At 46.5% G+C, this 18,904-nt stretch overlaps 1 protein-coding gene across 8 annotated transcripts in view; it reads right to left on the minus strand.

Moving 5' to 3' along the window:
• Nucleotides 1-18,904, minus strand: part of JARID2 (jumonji and AT-rich interaction domain containing 2) — a 277,307-nt gene that overhangs the window by 122,623 nt on the left and 135,780 nt on the right. Inside the window, exon 1 of one of the 8 annotated variants that reach the window (XM_047858114.1) lies at nt 1,170-1,295. The exons of the other annotated variants lie outside the window; for them this stretch is intronic. Within the exon in view, the coding sequence (XP_047714070.1) occupies nt 1,170-1,236 (67 nt within the window). The 5' untranslated portion in view covers nt 1,237-1,295. Of the gene's footprint in view, nt 1-1,169; nt 1,296-18,904 lie in introns of those variants that run through there. 8 annotated transcript variants of the gene reach the window in all.

Genomic DNA, 18,904 nt, shown 5'->3' on the forward strand with positions numbered 1-18,904 from the left:
AGTTTGTGCCGATAACCAGGCACAACTCCCAAATACTTTGTCTTGACATCACAATCTGTACATAAGAGCCACACCCTTAACCCTAAGACCTCTCCGGCTGCTTTTTCTCCCTAACACAACAAAAATGAACCCCACAGAAGTTCTCCAGCAAGATTGGGAGGGGCAGGAGTTTCCCCGTGACCTCATTACCTCACTCACAAATCAAACTGCACACCTACTTTTCAGATGAACATAATAAAAAAAGGATTAAGTGGGCTACTCGAAATTAAAAAAAAAAAAAAATAGAAATTTTAAAACTGCTGACAGCAAGCAAGTTCAGAGAGGCCTACTCCCTCCCAGACCAACATTCTTTCTCCTACTGAAACCTAATGGAAGCAACACAGGGAGCAGAACTCTAGGAACACGGCCACAGAATCTGCAAAGATCTGAGGCACCTAAAATTGATGGTTCCTAAAATTCATCTGTGTTTATGTCTAGTAATGCAGACACAGACTAATGCACGAAACATGGGAGAAACACCGACAGCACTCGGGGCTCAAAGCTTTAAGGGCTGACCTAGAATCACTCAGCATCTATTTACATGCCTCAGTTTCCTCCATCTTTCAAGGAAGGAAGACAAGAGACAGAGAAACAAAGTATTAAGGGAAACAACACCATGCATGCTGCTGATGAAGGAAACCAAAGCCATGGTGAGGAAAAACTAATTAACTTTAATCAAACATCTATTTTTAAATGCTGGGAAATGATCACATAAACTGGCAATAAAATAAAGGGACCAGCCATAGCTGGATGGCGTTCAGTCCCCAGAGAAACGTCTAAATTCATACAAGCCTGGCTAAAACTGCAGATTTGTCCAAAATGGTCAACAGAGCTGAATGCTTTAAGAACGACATTAATTCTCTCTTGTAAATTTCCACAGTGCCTTTGCAGGAGCCACCATTGCCCCCAGGGAGGAGATCACAGCTAAAAGAATATTAATATTAAGCAATTGCAACACTTTTTACATACTCCTATACATATACGTCTAGCACCTTGCCATCCATAATGGATTTAATCAGGACCCCAGCAGGGAAAAAAAACCACAAAAGGCCTATTTCTCCAACAAAAGCCATAGCAGCCTGAAACAAACCTAGAGCTATTTGGTTTTTATTTTATTTATAGGAACAGACCTTCTATCCCAGGTTCCTCAAGATAAGCCACCAAAAACTGCACCTGACAGACCCGTGGAGCAGCCATCCTCCTCAGAGCCGGATCATTGCAGAGAGACAGAGAGGAAGAAGGACAGAGGGAGGGAGGGAGGGAGGGAGGGAGGAGGGGGGGAGGGAGGGCGAGCTCGGCGAGCGCGGCTCCAGAGCACTTGTCAACAATCCACCCCTGTACGTAATAAGCAGGCGGCAGTGCAGATTCCGGCAGTGCAGATTCCGGGCGGCAATAGGACGGCCGCACAGCCCTGGGCCGGGGGGGAGGGGAGGTGCCGGGGAGGGAAGGTTATTTATGTGCGGGGGAGGGAACCCAACGCCGAAGAGGAGGGGTCTGGGGCGCTTTCTCCCCCTCCTGATAAATTGAGGGGGGAAAAAAGGAAAAGAGCGACTAGCTTTTCTCCATCCGGCAATTTCCCCGATCTGCAATGCAGACAATTCCTTATTTGAGAATTTCTGACATTGGGGGGGGGGTGGGGGGGGTGGGAGAGACGGGACACATTTGATGGGGCGGTCAGTGTAATTGTCCACACTTCTGTGCCCAGTCTGTCAGACCACCCCCGCCATGCACACACTGCACCCCCGTGGACAGCAGGGGGTCCGTGGCACATTTTCAATGGCATCCCTTTTTAATATCCTAATCTGTGTCATTCAGCACTTGCCTTTTATTTATTTTTATTTGTTTTTTTGGCTGGGAAACCTGGGCAGCGATCCAGACAGACTGCAGAAATCTCCCTCCACATGCTCCTCCTCCAGCCTGCCCTCCCCTCCTCCCTCCAATTCCGGCTACGAGGGTGCTTTATTACTTCTGTGATGACCACCGCTGCCCTCCCCACCCCCAGCCCGCGGAGGGCCCTCCTCCACGCACGTAAATTCATCTAATCTAATAACACAGAAGCTGTTTCTCCTCATTGTTTCTTGAGGATCTGTCACAAAACAGGCCCTGTGGCCTGGCAGCTGGGGGGGGGGGGGGGGGGAGGAGGGGGGCAAGAATCCAACAACGCTGGCCAGCTCCCCTGGCCCCGATAACTGGAGCATGCATCTTCCTTCATTTGTCATAAAGCTATTTGATTTTAAAAGTCCCTTCTGTTGAAGCTTTTGAACTTCATCTGGCGATTATAATGTCCGAAACACGTGCTCTGAACACCATCCCACACTAGTCTTTATGCCTTTCCAATGGAGGGGGCAAAAAAAAAAAAGACGGTGGCATGCCATCAAAGAACCCACATGCCGTTTAGTTTTACCCCCGATTCACCCAAGGGAGCCAGGAAGAGAATGCCCCTTCCTATTACTTTCAGTTAGTTGTTGTTTAACCACTGAAAGAGCCCCTTCTGGGCTTTACACACGTTAGCTTATTACTTAGACCTCACAAAAACCCTGAAAGCAGACACTAGCTTTGCTCACGGACAATTGCCTAGATCTGGTGATTATTCTTTCCACGATGGCAATCTCCTGTTTCCTAAATCACCAAGGCTTACCTACCTCCCTCGCTTTTAAACAAACCAACAAAAATTATCAGGAGGTAGATGATGGTCTTTCCTAATTTCCACTTGCTATCCATGACTTTAAAATCAGTATTCCAAGTTGGGCCTTAGAGACAATCTAGCATAATCCCCCACTTTGCAGATAAGCAAACTGAGGCTTATGCAGGTATGGTTCTTAACCAAGATCAGAACTAGTTCCTCATAAGGTATCAACAGAAGTTCATCCAGGAATCCTGGGGTATCTGGGGATGGGGCATGCTAGCCCACTGGAAAAACCTCAGGATACAATTCCCTGTAGAAGTCACAGGGATGGAAAATCCCTCTCCAAACCTATCCTGCTCGGTAAGAGCCCACAGAGCAGACCCTCATTTGGTTCTCTCTGGTGCAGTATAGCCCCAGAATGTTCAACAACTGTTTGTCATGTATCCCACTGCCGCATAAGTCATATAGTCAAATAAAGGATATTTAAGGGATGACTATTTGGCTTTTTTCCTCTTCTTTCTACTGAGACTTGGCTTTTAGAGCCCTCAGTAATCAAAAGCACCCAACACAGAACTGAAGTACGGTCCGGTACTTCTGAGAAAAGGTAAGAAAGAAAGCAGGAACCACAAGACCCAAAATAACTGGCCAGAGACACAGCTTTGGGGGGTCATGTATGGATAGTGGTCATCCTTAACATCCCCACCAGCTCTGACGCCTCCCACATGGGAGTGTACATAGCCATCTGTGTCTTTTTTTTTTTTTTTTTTTTTTTTTAAATCTCTACTCTCCCTGACTTCATTGCTTCTTCCTCTTCCCATTGTCTGGAAAGTAACTAGGTACTTAAAATTTAAGAAGGTAAGACCTAATAACAGTGTTGGCCCAGACTACTTTTCCTTCCAAGACCATCATCGGGATTGGATCGTGCACGCCATATTCCCTGAAACGCATGCTTAGTTAGCCCTAAGTGTCCACTTTTCTGACCTGTGCTCTGCTGCTGGGTCAGGAAAAGAGCTGAAAAACTCTTGCCTATGCACTCCAGTAGCTTCTGGACGGTTTCGATAAAACGCTGGTTAACCAAAGAGGAAATGCATCAACAGTACCAGATACATGGACTTACAGCAGCCTCTGGGGGACACGTAATAAAACAGAACAGGATTCTGCTTCTGAACAAAAATACCACGTTCAATACTGAAATTCCCAGCAACAGTAGGTAGAAAAGCAGATGAGACGGGCAAGGATTGCAAGGGCGGTTTCTTTCTTCGTATGACTGACGGCACCACCAGCAAAGTTTCAACATTCACAGATCTGAGCAAGTCCAAAGTTTTAAAGGAAGACTCCCAAAATATCAACGTCAGCCTCCCTGCTTTAGTTTAGTATCCAAAATACCTGTAAATCCACAGCCAAACCCAATTACTAAAACATTACCTATATGCTTCCGCCTACCCCATGCTTCATTATTTTTGTTAAGTTCTGCTTCTTAGGTATGTGTATTTGTGCTGTATTATTTCACTGTGCTTGATTACGAACTTCACGAAAACGGGATCGCTCTGGGTTAAGTCTTAGGGGATTTGTTTCTCACCACCACCACCACCCCCAACTGAACACGAGGTTACTGAGATCACCTATCCATGATTTTGCTTATTCTTTGCCTATTTTCACTGTTGTTCGTCACACTCCCCCGTAGGAATATTCCACACTTTCTTTTGATAATCTCCTCCAAGGACATCTAAGTATTGCCAGTTGGTTGCTATCATGATCCGCGCTGCAAACATCCCTCTGCCTGTCCCCTGGAAAGCACACACTGGACTTGCTCTGGGATACTTACGGAGAAGTAACAACCATCGGATATCCTTGCATATGCAAGTCAAATTTACAAGTTCATGGAAACTGGTTTCCAAAGCAGGGGTCGATTTCTGCTTGCATATCATTGTAATCTCTAAATGCTTAAATATAAAGACATTACTTAGGGTTGGGGACAACAAAGTACTCCAACTGCTACTTCCCAAGAGATCAGAATTTCAAGAAGGGCCCCATCCTAAGAACTGCTATGCGGCCAGCCAGCTACATGGCCACCATCCACCTAATTATCACCTAAACGCCAGGACATCCAAGGACATGCTGTGCTCCTGGGAGCTTCAGAACAGAGGACCTACCTGCATGTGCAACCATTTCATTACCTCGCACTTGGGTCAACTCCAGCAGCCCCACCGACTACCTTAGCATTTTGAAAATAAGTGACTGGAGCAAACCCCAATCTAGGATTTGGATAAAACGTGAGAGTGCAATTCACTTGCACATCTTCATCAAATGTGGATGTCTAATACTGCTGTGCTGAGTAATTAAAGAAGCTGCTTCGTACGCATGAAGACTTGTTTTATTCACGTATCCAGTCAAGGAAGTCAGCTCACGTTGAGAGCTGGGACCTAACTCATGAAGGAAAGACAGGCCTTACAGAGTTAGGGCACGTCAACAAGTACTTATCATCCATGATCCACTCCCAAAAGCTCTCCCATTTCCGGCCACCTACAGAAGTTACTGCATTCAAAAGGTGACACCTTAACAATCCAATATCCAAAAACACGCTCATCACGGAGAAAGGATAGGGTGAAGTGGGTTGCCCTGCACGAGGGAAGGATGTACAAGGGTGTCGAGTCTGAGAATTTTACATAGGAAATAGAGGGTTTTTTAATGATCACACTGCATTAGCCATGTATTGATAAAGACACATCTGTAGTTTGGGCTGAACTACATAATACTGATCGTTATCACCTATGCTGTGATAAAAAGCCAAAGCAGAAAAGTGATCCGCAGGGCTAATATTTGACTTTCAAAAGTATTATTTAAGTGTGGGCCCTTTACAGCAGCCAACATGATAATAATAAACATTACTTGTTAGAATTCTATTTAAGTAAAAGTTAATACACTGGCACTATACCAAAAGGAATTAGGTACATACAGAGTCTGGCTTGGACTCTTTCCAAGAGGGCTTGGTAATTCCTGAAGAACCAACAGCGTTCAACTATATAATTCATGTGGCTGGCCCTATAGCCAACGTGACTTCAAGGCCACACTGTACAATTATAAAATAATACCAATAATTATAAGACACAGTAGGGAGATCGAGGCTGGGTGACTGCATGTATATTAACTAGCGAATGGTTGCTATGGATTTAGTCACTAATACCAATGAAATGGCACCACAATTAAAACAGGAAGTTCAAATTAAGAAGCTCCTAGAAAAGGCAATGTTCCATCAGGTTTTTCTTATTTAACAACAGCAGCAGCAAAATGGGCAACTGGGTGGCTCAGTGGGTTAAGTGTCCCTTTGGCTCCTATCATGATCTCACAGTTCGTGGATTTGAGCCCGACGTCGGGCTCTCTGCTGTCAGCTCAGACTGATCCTCTGCTCTCTTCTCTATCTGCCCCTCCCCCTGCTCACTCTTTTTTCTCTCTCAAAATAAGCATTAAAAAAATTTAATAAATATGGGGCGCCTGGGTGGCGCAGTCGGCTAAGCGTCCGACTTCAGCCAGGTCACGATCTCGCGGTCCGGGAGTTCAAGCCCCACGTCAGGCTCTGGGCTGATGGCTCGGAGCCTGGAGCCAGTTTCCGATTCTGTGTCTCCCTCTCTCTCTGCCCCTCCCCCGTTCATGCTCTGTCTCTCTCTGTCCCAAAAATAAATAAACGTTGAAAAAAAAAAATTAAAAAAAAAAAAATTTAACAAATAAAGAAAACTGATTTGGTAAACATCTAGTACTAAAGAACCTTCTTGGTTCACAGCACCCACAAGCACAATTTGGACAAGGCTGCCTGGTTCCAATCCTACTCTTCATCAAGTGTGTGAACCTAAGGGGAGGATCAGAGAATGCCCTCAGATTCCTCTGTTAAATGGACAGGAGGACAACTGTGACTGGTTAAATTAAGGCATTCATTATTTACGTAAAAGGGTTAGCGGTACATAGTAAGCACTGCATAAGAGCTACCTATATGACTCAATAAATGTTGGTGCTAATGGGGGCGCCTGGGTGGCTCAGTCGGTTAAGCAGCCGACTTCGGCTCAGGTCACAATTTCATGGTCTGTGAGTTTGAGCCCCGCGTCGGGCTCTGTGCTGACAGCTCAGAGCCTGGAGCCTGTTTCAGATTCTGTGTCTTCCTCTCTCTGACCCTCCTCCGTTCATGCTTTGTCTCTGTCTCAAAAATAAACAAACGTTAAAAAAAAATGTAAAAAAAAAAATGTTGGTGCTAATGAATTATATTTTTAATTATTTGGTTATAAAAAGACAAGACAAAATATGCTTTGGCTCTCAATATATTTTTTAAAAGACTCCAGTAACGGATTTGTAAAAAGGTAAACACAGAAATGATGACAAGTTAGAAAAGATTAGAATGTTGAGATTTTGAGAACATGACCTGCAGAAGTATCAAGTAAAATTCAACCACAGTTACAATATGGTCATTTGACCTACTTAGAAAGAAATGAATAATGGAAAACTAGGTTTGAGAAGGACTGACAGGTCCTTCTCAGCTCACTCAGGTCACAATTAAAGAGTTCATCTCCTTCCCAAATCTGATTCTGACAAAACCCCTATTCTCCCATGTGCTGCTAGGGTGGGAACAAATTGATAAAATATTTCTGGAGAGCAACGTGATCACAGATGCCAATTTGTTTTAAAGTCTGTAATTCAGCAAGCTCACTTCTAAAAACTAATACTATGATATTAATGAGAGAAGCAAAGATTTACGTGCAAGGATTTCAACATAGTTTAACAATTCTGTTGCCCCTTTTCACTGGTTCAAATTCTATCTGCATCCAGTTAAAAAAAAATAAAGGCCCCCAGCTGGATCAGTCGGTGAAGTGCATGCCTCTTGATCTTGGGGTTGAGTTTGAGCCCCACACTGAGTGTAGAGACTACTTAAAAATAAAATTTTAGGGGAGCCTGGGTGGCTCAGTTGGTTGAGCGTCAGACTTCGGCTCAGGTCACGATCTCGCGGCTGCTGGATTCGAGCCCCGCGTCAGGCTCTGTGCTACCAGCTCAGAGCCTGGAGCCTGCTTTGGATTCTGTGTCTCCCACCCTCTCTGCCCCTCCCCTGTTCATGCCCTGTCTCTCTGTCTCAAAAATAAGTAAAAACATTAAAAATTTTAAAATAAATAAATCAGTCTTTAAAAAACAAAACGCAAAAAAAGAGAAAATTCTTTTATATCAGCTTCCTAAGCCATGCAATACACTAACAATGCCTTGGTTTTGCAACCTGATGGCACCCCACGGTGCGGCACGAAGGGGTGGAGGCAGCTGGAACCTGCGTGTATCTCTCAAGCCTCTGACTCCATACATGCAGCCCCCTCTTTTGGAATATTCCCTCCCCTGTCTTCCTAGAAAGCTCCTCACCGCTCCCCCCACACACACTCACCTCCAACCCCCAGTCAGCCTTCAGGGCTACTTCAAATACCCACAGTGACAAGCAAACATCGACTGTCCTGTTCTCCGAACAAGAGGATTTATTCTTGCTCATCTTAAGAGTCCTCCAAACTAGCATGTGCCTACAGAAAACTGCTGAGACCCAATAAATACTGCTCAAAGAACAGGCTGCTCCTGCAGACCATTTCAGAGCCTTCAGAGCCTGATAATGCACTCTTAACCTTAGAGGCTCCCTTTGACAACTTCCAGAAGAAAAGGTCTCAAAGAATTGTCTTTCTATTTAGAAATATTTGGCTGGGAACACATCTTGTAATTTAGAATACTTGATTTTTCAGCAGTCACTAATCAAAATTAGGAACTCTTGGGAGAAAAGATCTAATTTTCAAATTTTCAAGTGAAAACATCTTATGAACACTATGTAACTCTCACTAACCTTCCCAATATGTTTTCTACACATTTAATCCCTTATTAGTTTCAATGTTAAAGTTCTTCGTTTTAGAGCCAATGATTTCTTCCCGTCTGCAAAACTGTTCAGGTCTTCCTCAAAGAATGACCTTTTATACCCTGCTAACTTACACGAACTCATTTTGTTACTACTGTGTTCAAATAAAAGCCACAGTTAACTATAATCCTCCCACCTTTTCCACAAAGTGAAACTACATCAATCACTTAAAAAATCTGTGTGTATTCTTAGCGGTATTTTCCTTAAATGTTTCGTGTGCCATCCAGGCAACTAATACTGAATAAAGAACATATTTTTTTCAAGATATTACATGTTTAAAAAAAAAAAAAAAACCACATTTTCCAAAACTTAGTAACATAAGGAAAGACTCCTAAGGCTTTTAAGTTGCAGCGATTCCACTGCATGAAATATTAAATGGGATTCAAAAGAAATACAAGTATAGAGAAAGGAGATTAGAGGAAATAAACTAGTTATAAGAAGTAGTATCCTCTCCAGTGGCAATCTTTACAGTTTTCTGAAATTTCTACGTTTTCTACAATAAATTACTTCAAGGGGCATCTGGGAGGCTCAGTTGGTTAAGTGTCTGACTTCAGCCCAGGCCATGAACTCACAGTTCAGGAGTTGAAGCTCCACACCGGGCTCTGTGCTGACAGCTCAGAGCCCAGAGCCTGCTTGGGATTCCCTCTCTCCCTCTCTCCCTGCCCCGCCCTGGTTCACGTATGCTCTCAAACGAAATAAAAAAATGAATTACTTTAACAACATGTTGGCGGAAAAAAGACATTAATGATTATTTAAATGATATCACAGGGAAAATGGTGTGTTGCCGGATGGAAGTAATACCAGCCACAAAAGAAGCAGTGACGAAAGCAGTTCTATGAAACATGGACTCCTGTGGAGCTAACAAACAAAGACAAAGTGAAGAACAGCAGACAGTGACAACTTTGAAGCCAGGAGTACGTTGCCATATTGAAGTCAGGGATAATAGGAATACCATGACATTAATACCACGGGCAAAAGGATCCTCAAAAGGCTCAAAACACTAAAAGGCAGGTGAATAGAATAGGAACATGTTTTCACTCTGTCAGCATTGCCTGCATATACAACATACCATGAAGACAGCTAGAAGAAGGTTTCTAAGTTGAACTACACTGGCTATCTAAAAAACCTGCTGCCAAACAACAACAAGACAGAGCTTGAAGACAAAAGGGAAGCAACCACTACGTTCATCCTGTCTCTATAGCTATACATGTTAATACAGTAGCCTGAGGTCACATAAGACTTTTTTTTTTATGTTTATTTTTGAGACAGACAGCTTGGGGGGGGGGGGGGACAGAGGGGGGGGCAGAGAGTGAGGGAGACACAGAATCCAAAGCAGGCTCCAGGCTCTGGGATGTCAGCACAGAGCCAGCTGTGAAGCTCAGACTCATCAACTGTGAGATCATAACCCGAGCTGAAGTCAGATGCTCAAATGACTGAGCCACCCAGGTGCCCCCATACTTTTTTTAATGAACTAAAACTAATCGGACCAGCTAAGTATAAAGGACTCATGGCCTCCTAAGTGGCTACCGTACACAATGAAGCCGACCCTGAGCATCCCCATCATTGTGGAAACTTCTACAGGGCAGTGCTCACCTACAGATTCTTCATGAATGTAGTCTCAAGACCCTTTCATCAAGTCTACAGATGGCAACAGTCCCTGGATCTCTATGCTGTCCTCTGCTAGAGCTCAGACCAATAAACAGGGCAAGTCAGACAGACGGGCACTTCTTTCCAGGCAGCAGGGTGAAAAAGGACAGGGGAGCAAACAGAGCAGCAAGGAAACAAACCCCCTTCAATCCTGCAGCAGATGGCCCCCTGGTGTCATCAGTCTAGCTTTCAGATGAGGGAAGGAGGGAAAACCACAGGTTAGACCCAGTCATAAGAAGCCACGAGCTTATTCAGTATACTAAAAACTGCAGAGAAACCCTTAGCAAAAGCAATTACCCCAAAAGATGATTTTTAAATCATCAAGGATTTTAGGCAATCCTGATGTAGCTTGAAAGTAAAAGGCCAGCAATCACCACTTAATACTCACGAACAAAGTGCCACATGAAATCGTTCTGAGTTAGACTCACATTTTGCTACCCTCAAAGCTATAGGTACAAAGAAAAGTGTAAAAAAAAAAAAAAACCCCACAAACAGTGGATTCTGGGCTCACTGCCTCGGTTCCTACATACACAAGGGATCCCCAGAAAGAAAGCCCCAGCCTGCATTCATTCCTGTATGCAGGTGGGGGTTGAGGGATGGGGAAAAGCTTCATATACCACAAAGAAAACATGGTGGCCACAGAGGATGCCGGTCTTCTAGAGCTTTCCACTCTCCCCCAAATTCTGCAAAAGCATCCCAATGTTTCCTAGAGAAGGATGTGGCAATTAAAAAGAACACCATGGAACACCAGGGTGGCTCAGTGCGTTAAGCAGCTAACCCTTCATTTCGGCTCAGGTCATGATCTCTGGGCTCGGGAGACAAAGCCCTGCATAGGGCTCCATGCTGATAGCAAGGAGCCTGCTTGGGATTCTCTCTCCCTCCCTTTCCAGCCCTCCCCCACTCACTCAACTCTGTCAAAATAAATAAACAACAACAACCACACGCCAAAAAAAAAAAAAAAAAGAGGGGCACCTGAGTGGCTCAGTCGGTTAAGTATCCCCTTTCTGCTCAGGTCATGATCTGATGGTTCATGAGTTCCAGCCCCACATAGAGCTCACTGGTGTCGGCACTGAGCCCACTTCGGGTTCTCTGTTCCCCTCTCTCGCCCCTCCCCCACTCGTGTTCTCTCTCTCTCTCTCCCTCCCTCCCTCCCTCCCACTCTCTAAACTAAACATTTAAAAACAAGAAGGAACGCCACCACAAACAGGCTTCATTATAAGCATCAGGCTATCACTCATCATGGAAACAAAACCAAACAGGACAAAGGGAGGTCTCAAGTGTCGTATCTGACATAAGAAACCCACGAAGGGAGGATTGTTCATGGTGGTACCCGGTTACCTGTACAAATAGACCTATAATGACATCAGTGCTCATTACAACGTATCAAATTTTTTGACACATCCGATATTGCTTTAAGTGGCTACAATCCAGGAATTGTGGTCGAATGATTTGACAGATGGTGATGTGAATGGTTACATAACATAGCCTCTATGACTTCTAAAAAGCTGCTGCAAATATAGAAGCCCTAGAATTTTCCTTCCTTGACCCTCCCTTCAAGTTGCACGGCCAGGTTGATGGCCTCACGTAGCCACTTTCCCCTTCTGCCTCCCTCCAAGCCTCTCTCCTCCAGCCCAGCTGGCACAGGTCCCTCTTCTTCCATACCAGCTCAGAAACCTCAGAGAGGACAGAATGGAGACTGCTGTGCACTGCTCGGGTCACCCCCCCACCCCCACCCCAAGACACCAACCCCTGCTACTGCTATTGGGGCAGGTTTTCCCGACACCACTAAGGAATGCCCTACTGGGGAAAACTAGGGTTCGCTTCCTTCTAGCTCGGTCAGAGTTTCTGCTCTCCAATGCCTAGGGTGAGGTCTAATTGTAGGATGATGGCGTCCAGACCCAGGGAATGGGGCAAACAGATTTTAATACAGTCCCTGAAGTGTGATCTTTTATGACACAGCTACAGCTTTTATGGGAAGTAGTTAGGTAATGTGTATCTAGAACCTCGATCACAATTACCCTCTGAATGCTCACTTTCTGCCAGATACTAAGGACTTTAAATAAATCATCTCATTAATCCTAAGAATATTGCCTCTGAGAAAGAAATTACTACTCCATTTACAGAGCTGGGGAACAAGAGCCAAACAGAACGGCCACCTCGTGTGTGTTAGTTCTCTTCACTCTTGGTGGGGCCGTGAGGTCACCCTTTCAGGGAGGACAGCATGAGCCTCCCTGCCAATGTCCCCAAGTGGAGGTGGAGGGCAGTGGTCTACGGGGGCCCAGACCTGGCAGGAGGCTGAATGCCCCGCAGTTTCCCCCAGGAAGCCTCTAGATCCCTCAGTGTCCACAGCCCCAGGGCCCTGAGCTCAGACCACAGGTGCGGGTTTTGTTTTACAGAAGAGAGCTTCCTTGAGGATGCCACATATAGATGCCCCGAGCTCTCTGTGCCCGCCCCCGCCCCCCACCAGTCAATTCCTCAGACTGAGAGCACTCTGGAGCTCGGTAATTCTTCACAAAGGGGCTAAGAAATTGGAGGAGAAGGTCTGAGGAGTCGGCCAGCCGGAAGGCCAGTATCCTCCCCATCCACTACCAAGAGCAGCCACTTGATGGCAATCTTAACCTATTCCCTTGGAATTCTTCCATAAAGAGCGACCCCAGGAGGGTAAGAGCAACAGAGAATGGGCTGCAGAATGTGGACGGTGCTAGAAAAGGCATCACTGCCTGGCCAGAGTAGGCAGAGGCAGGGGCATAGAAGGATGGACCGAGAAAGCACGCCAACACGCTCCCCTGGGTTATTCTCCTGGCCCCAGACTTCTCTGGGGCCCTGGGTGGAAGCGACTGTACAGGTTTCTGTAGTCAGACAACTCAGGAAGACGGAAATTTCTCAGGCCCCATGACACAAGCACATCGGGCTTTCCATCAACAGATTGAAGTGCGAGGCAGACAGATGGTAACAAACAGGGTAATAAATCAACAGCAAACTCCTGCTTCTGATCTCAGCACCTTGCCCCCTGAAACCACAGAAAAAAAATAAAGCCAAATAATGAAAAAAAGGGCAACTTTCCCTCACTGGGGTGTTACACCTGTTGAATGAAGCAGCCCAGCACTTTTCTTATTTAAATTGTAAATGAGGGGTAAAAAATTAAAAGCTATGTGCTTCTACCTCGGAGAGAAAAGGCTCTCCAAGAAAAAAAAGGGGGGGGGGGAGGGTTGGAATACCTTGCAAATTACATTCACCGCATACTTCTATTTTCAGTGGCAGTAAGATTAACATCAAGATGGTGGGAGGAGGGTCACTGTGATCAGAAAACAGTCCATTGTCTTAACACGGAGGTCTCCCCCCCACACAGTTCAACCTGGCCCTTTGTGACGGCTTCGTAACTCTTGGCTTCTCGATTTATAAGAAGAGTTCAGGCAGAGAGTGGAGAGTTTGCCAATATTTTCCTCCGAGGGATTCAGAAAGTGCCAGCTGAGAGCCTTCCAACTCACCCTTTAAAACTCTGTAACACTTTCCAACTGAGTAAACTGGAAAGGCCCTTTTCAAATAACACTGGTCTGAAGTTGGGTAACTGCTGAGTGAGGACAGGGTAAAGCCACTCCGGTACAGGATAAGCAGTTTGCGGTGCAGATCCCTCTAGAGATCACCAAGCCTTCCCTCGTGCCCAAACAATACACGTGTGTGGTTTCCACTGCTGTGGCACCTGCCCTACTTAGGTCTGCAGAGGATTCGCTGACCTCCTATACCATCACTCCGGAAGGGGAAGCGCACGGTTTCAGAAAGGCAGAGAGTCAGAGTCCTTCCTGAATCCCCCAATCCCGTCAGAAGGAAGGGATCGGAATTAAGAGAGGTGAAGGTTTCCAAAGTGAGACCTTGAGCTGCCTTCGTGCATCAGAAGGCAACAAAAATCGTTCAGAGCCATGGAAAACTGGAAGGAAGGCTCAACCACGTGGGGCAGCACCAGAAGCTGGCAGGGGACTCCCAGGCACAGATGTCTTTCCCGGTCACCCACTAAGACCAGGTGCCACGCATGATCAGGATACCCACCCACCTGCCAAAGGGAAACACGGACCCAGTTGCAGGAGTGACCCGAAAGACACTGGCGGGGCGGGCGGGCCCCCAGGAAAAGGCCTGATGTGCGGAAAGAGCTGAAACCGTTAGATCCAAAGCAGGAACGAGCCCACGACACTAGTGAAAGGTCAGCAAATGGTAGAGAGGAGGAACGGGGCCCCAGAAGCTCTGAAGCTCCAGAAAGAACAGGGGGCAGAACACAGGGGCAGCATGGCTGACACATTGGTGACTCTGCTCCTTAACACGCAGGTCTAAGGTTATAAAATAGCTCATGTTTCCCTCCTGGGCCCCAGACCTCCTCGTAGGAGAGACCTACACTGTTTTATGATCTTTTAGAAAGAAAATCATGAGGAAGCGAATTTCGGGACTCTGCAGAAGCACCCTAAAGCCTACAGAGAAAGCTAGAAGGATACAGGTGATTTGGCAGGTGAGATTGAGTAACAGGTTGTAAATTAAGGGATTTATGGGGTGCAGGCTAATTTCCCCCAAAGCATGCCCAGTTATCACCCTTCTGGGTTTAAAGATACTCCATACAGGACCCTGAACATTTAACGTAGCTCAAATGGGAACGCGTTTTTTTTCCAAAAACTAGGTAAAAGGTCCTCTAAATGTGGGGGGAAATGGGATCTGAGAAAGTCCCAAGCAAAACTAAATCGCACTAGTGCATCGTGGTAGATCCGACAGGAATCAAAGCCCCCATCACAGAACTTGAATCACAGAACTTGAATCAGGAACCAGCACAGACGGAGACGACACAGGAGGCCTAGATCTACGGGCACGAGGAGGTGATACACAGGACCGTTTACAAGAGCGTAGACAGATAAACTCCATGCCTGGATAAGTGGCCTCTGGCCGAGGGGAGCGCTATCTGGGGACCCCACAGGCACCTCCCTTTCTGTACATGTTGATAAGGAAAACTGGTTGGTACGTATTGCCGTAAATTACACTTACGGCATGGAAAAAGAAACTGAATCCGTGCATAAAGTACAAACGAGGGGCGCCTGGGTGGCTCAGTTAAGCATCCGACTCTGGATTTCGGTTCAGGTCATGAATGTGAGACCCCTACTGGGCTCTGCACGGACAGCACTGAGCCCGCTCTCTCCCTCTCTGCCCCTTCCCCGCTCTCTCTCAAAATACATAAACTTTAAAACGTATACATACACATGAAATAAATTCATGTATGACAAAGAAGATTCTTCAACCTCAAATAATGTCATGATTCCTCCCAAACTGACACCGAGACATCCATGCAGGGCCATCTTGATGGGCTTTGAGCCTGGAGCCTGCTTCAGATTCTGTCTCCCTCTCTCTCTGCTCCTCCCCCACTAGCATGTGCTCTCCGCTCCCCCGCCCCACCACCAAAATACACATTAAAAAAAAATTTTTTTTAATAAAAAAATAAAAACCGAAGATTAATTGCATCCAACTGGGAGGAACAAGAACTTCTCCAAGCTCAAACCAGTTCTTAGGGGTTCCTGACATAGCAGGATATCCTAGTACCTCAACACAAAAGGAAACATGTTGCAGATTGAAATGGAAATTAACTGCATCTAAAATTAAAACGCAATGAAATTGTCACCACCTCAACGTTCTACCCACGTACTAGCATTGGTGCTGTTTGCCACCTCACCCCACTCCCCCAACTCCTAGGTTGAAGACTTAGCACCCAATGTGACTGTGTTTGGGCAGAGCTTGTGAGAAGGCGAGAAAAGTAAAGGAGGTCACGATTCGGGGAGGCACTGATCTGACGGGGCTAGTGTCCTCCTAGGAGGAGGAAGAGACACCCGTACACTCTCCCCCCGCACCGTCAGCCTGGTGAGGACGTGGCCAGTACCCTGGATCCGGACATCCAGCCTCCAGCGTCCAGAACAACGAGAAACACACTTGCGTTGTTTCAACCACCCCACCCAGTCTACAGTACATTGTCACGGCAGCCCGAGCTGACTAATACAGACTTCTGCCACAGCCACAGGAAAATGAACACAAGTGAGCAATCCTCCCGTGCCATCGCCCTATGTTTCTGCACCCTCAAGGCCATGGGACAACGCACGGGCCGTGGACAAGAATCCCTCTGACCGAAAACACACGTATTTGGCAGGGAAGGGGTATGGCCCTATGGATGCCTCCTTAGCTTGCCTTTGGAGGAGAGCCAGGTCTGGAACCCCTATTCCAGAATTTCTTGAATTCTATCACCAAGGCCAAGATCTCTTAACACTCGTAGAATGGCACTACCGGAAAGAGGGGACACCGAACGGGAGAAGCAGAAGAGCTGTTCAAAAGGCCAGTGTGGTCTGGACTTGCACACAGCTGGGAACCAAAACTTTAATGCCCGTTGAAGACAGAGAATCTGTCTGGGGCACCTGGGGGGCTCAGTCAGTTAACTGTCCAACTTCAGCTCAGGTCATGATCTCGCGGTTTAGGAGTCTGAGCCCCACCTCGGGCTCTCTGCTCTCAGCACAGAACCGGCTCCAGATCCTCTGCTCCCCTCTCTCTCTCTCTGCTCCTTCTCTGTTTGTGCCCAGTCTCTCACTCCAAGAAATAAAAACATTTAAATAAATTTTTAAAAAAATCTGGCCCACGAATGCCACCACGAGCCAGTGAAGATCATTTGTGACCATGTCCAGTTGTAGGGCTCTTATCCGTGCCCCCAAGCCAGGGCTTCTAAGAGTTGCATACTGGACACACGTGAGCCACTGGCTTTGGGGACCCTTCAAGTCTCCACAGACACTCTCAGGCATCTGCTACATTCTGGGGAAACACCATAAACCCACATATCATCATAAAAGCTCGTGAAAAAAAAAAAAATTCAAGACAGCCGTGGTGACAAACCTCAAATGAACGCATACTTTAGAAGAAGTCAAATGAAATGGAAAGGGAGGGAGCAACATTTCTGGCCTGGTGGGAAAGCCCTGGGTCTACACTGGAGCACTGGTCACGTGGGTATATGAGCTTTTTTAAATACATCGAACTGGGGGGCGCCTGGGTGGCGCAGTCGGTTAAGCGTCCGACTTCAGCCAGGTCACGATCTCGCGGTCCGTGAGTTCGAGCCCCGCGTCGGGCTCTGGGCTGATGGCTCAGAGCCTGGAGCCTGTTTCCGATTCTGTGTCTCCCTCTCTCTCTGCCCCTCCCCCGCTCATGCTCTGTCTCTCTCTGTCCCAAAAATAAATAAACGTTGAAAAAAAAATTAAAAAAAAAAAAAAAATACATCGAACTGGGGGCGCCTGGGTGGCTCAGTCGGTTGAGCATCCGACTTCGGCTCAGGTCATGATCTCACGGTCCTTGAGTTGGAGCCCCATGTCGGGCTCTGTGCTGACAGCTCGGAGCCAGGAGCCTGCTTCGGATTCTGTGTCTCCCTCTCTCTCTGCCCCTCCCCCACTCACACTTGGTCTCACTCTGTTTCTCAAAAATAAATAAATGTAAAAAAAAAAATTGTTTTTTAAATAAATACATCGAACTGTACGAGTAAGACGTGTGATTTCACATGGCATATACTTTTCCTCAAAAAATAAAGTGGGGGGGGGGGCGGTATGCAAGACTGGAGTCCAGTTCTGGGGTCAAGTCCTGATTCGCTATGCAGTCTTGTACAAGCTGTGGAACACTGGAGACCCTCTACACAAACCCACAGAACCGGACAGTAATAGGTTGCAATAAAGTCATGAGATTAGAAGCAGTAACTTATTTCCTAAAAGCCTCATTTTAGGGGCACCTGTGTGGCTCAATTGGTTGGACGTCTGACTTTGGCTCACGGTCTCATGGCTCAGGGGTTTGAGCCCCGCATCAGGCTCTGTACGGACAGTGCAGAGCCAGCTTGGGATTCTCTCCCTCCCCTTCTCTCTCTGCCCCTCCCCTGATCTCTCAGCCTCTCAAAACAAACAAAGAAAAGCCCAATTTTAATTTAAACTTCCAAGCAACATAGCTCATACCTGAATAGGCATTCCACAAATGTGGTTAAGAAAGGGTACAAGGGGGGCGCCTGGGTGGCGCAGTCGGTTAAGCCTCCGACTTCAGCCAGGTCACGATCTCGCGGTCCGTGAGTTCGAGCCCCGCGTCGGGCTCTGGGCTGATGGCTCAGAGCCTGGAGCCTGTTTCCGATTCTGTGTCTCCCTCTCTCTCTGCCCCTCCCCCGCTCATGCTCTGTCTCTCTCTGTCCCAAAAATAAATAAACGTTGAAAAAAAAATTAAAAAAAAAAAAAAAATACATCGAACTGGGGGCGCCTGGGTGGCTCAGTCGGTTGAGCATCCGACTTCGGCTCAGGTCATGATCTCACGGTCCTTGAGTTGGAGCCCCATGTCGGGCTCTGTGCTGACAGCTCGGAGCCAGGAGCCTGCTTCGGATTCTGTGTCTCCCTCTCTCTCTGCCCCTCCCCCACTCACACTTGGTCTCACTCTGTTTCTCAAAAATAAATAAATGTAAAAAAAAAAATTGTTTTTTAAATAAATACATCGAACTGTACGAGTAAGACGTGTGATTTCACATGGCATATACTTTTCCTCAAAAAATAAAGTGGGGGGGGGGGCGGTATGCAAGACTGGAGTCCAGTTCTGGGGTCAAGTCCTGATTCGCTATGCAGTCTTGTACAAGCTGTGGAACACTGGAGACCCTCTAC

Source organism: Prionailurus viverrinus, chromosome B2 (assembly GCF_022837055.1).
Source record: "Prionailurus viverrinus isolate Anna chromosome B2, UM_Priviv_1.0, whole genome shotgun sequence".
In the NCBI taxonomy this organism is placed as follows: Eukaryota; Metazoa; Chordata; class Mammalia; order Carnivora; family Felidae; genus Prionailurus; species Prionailurus viverrinus.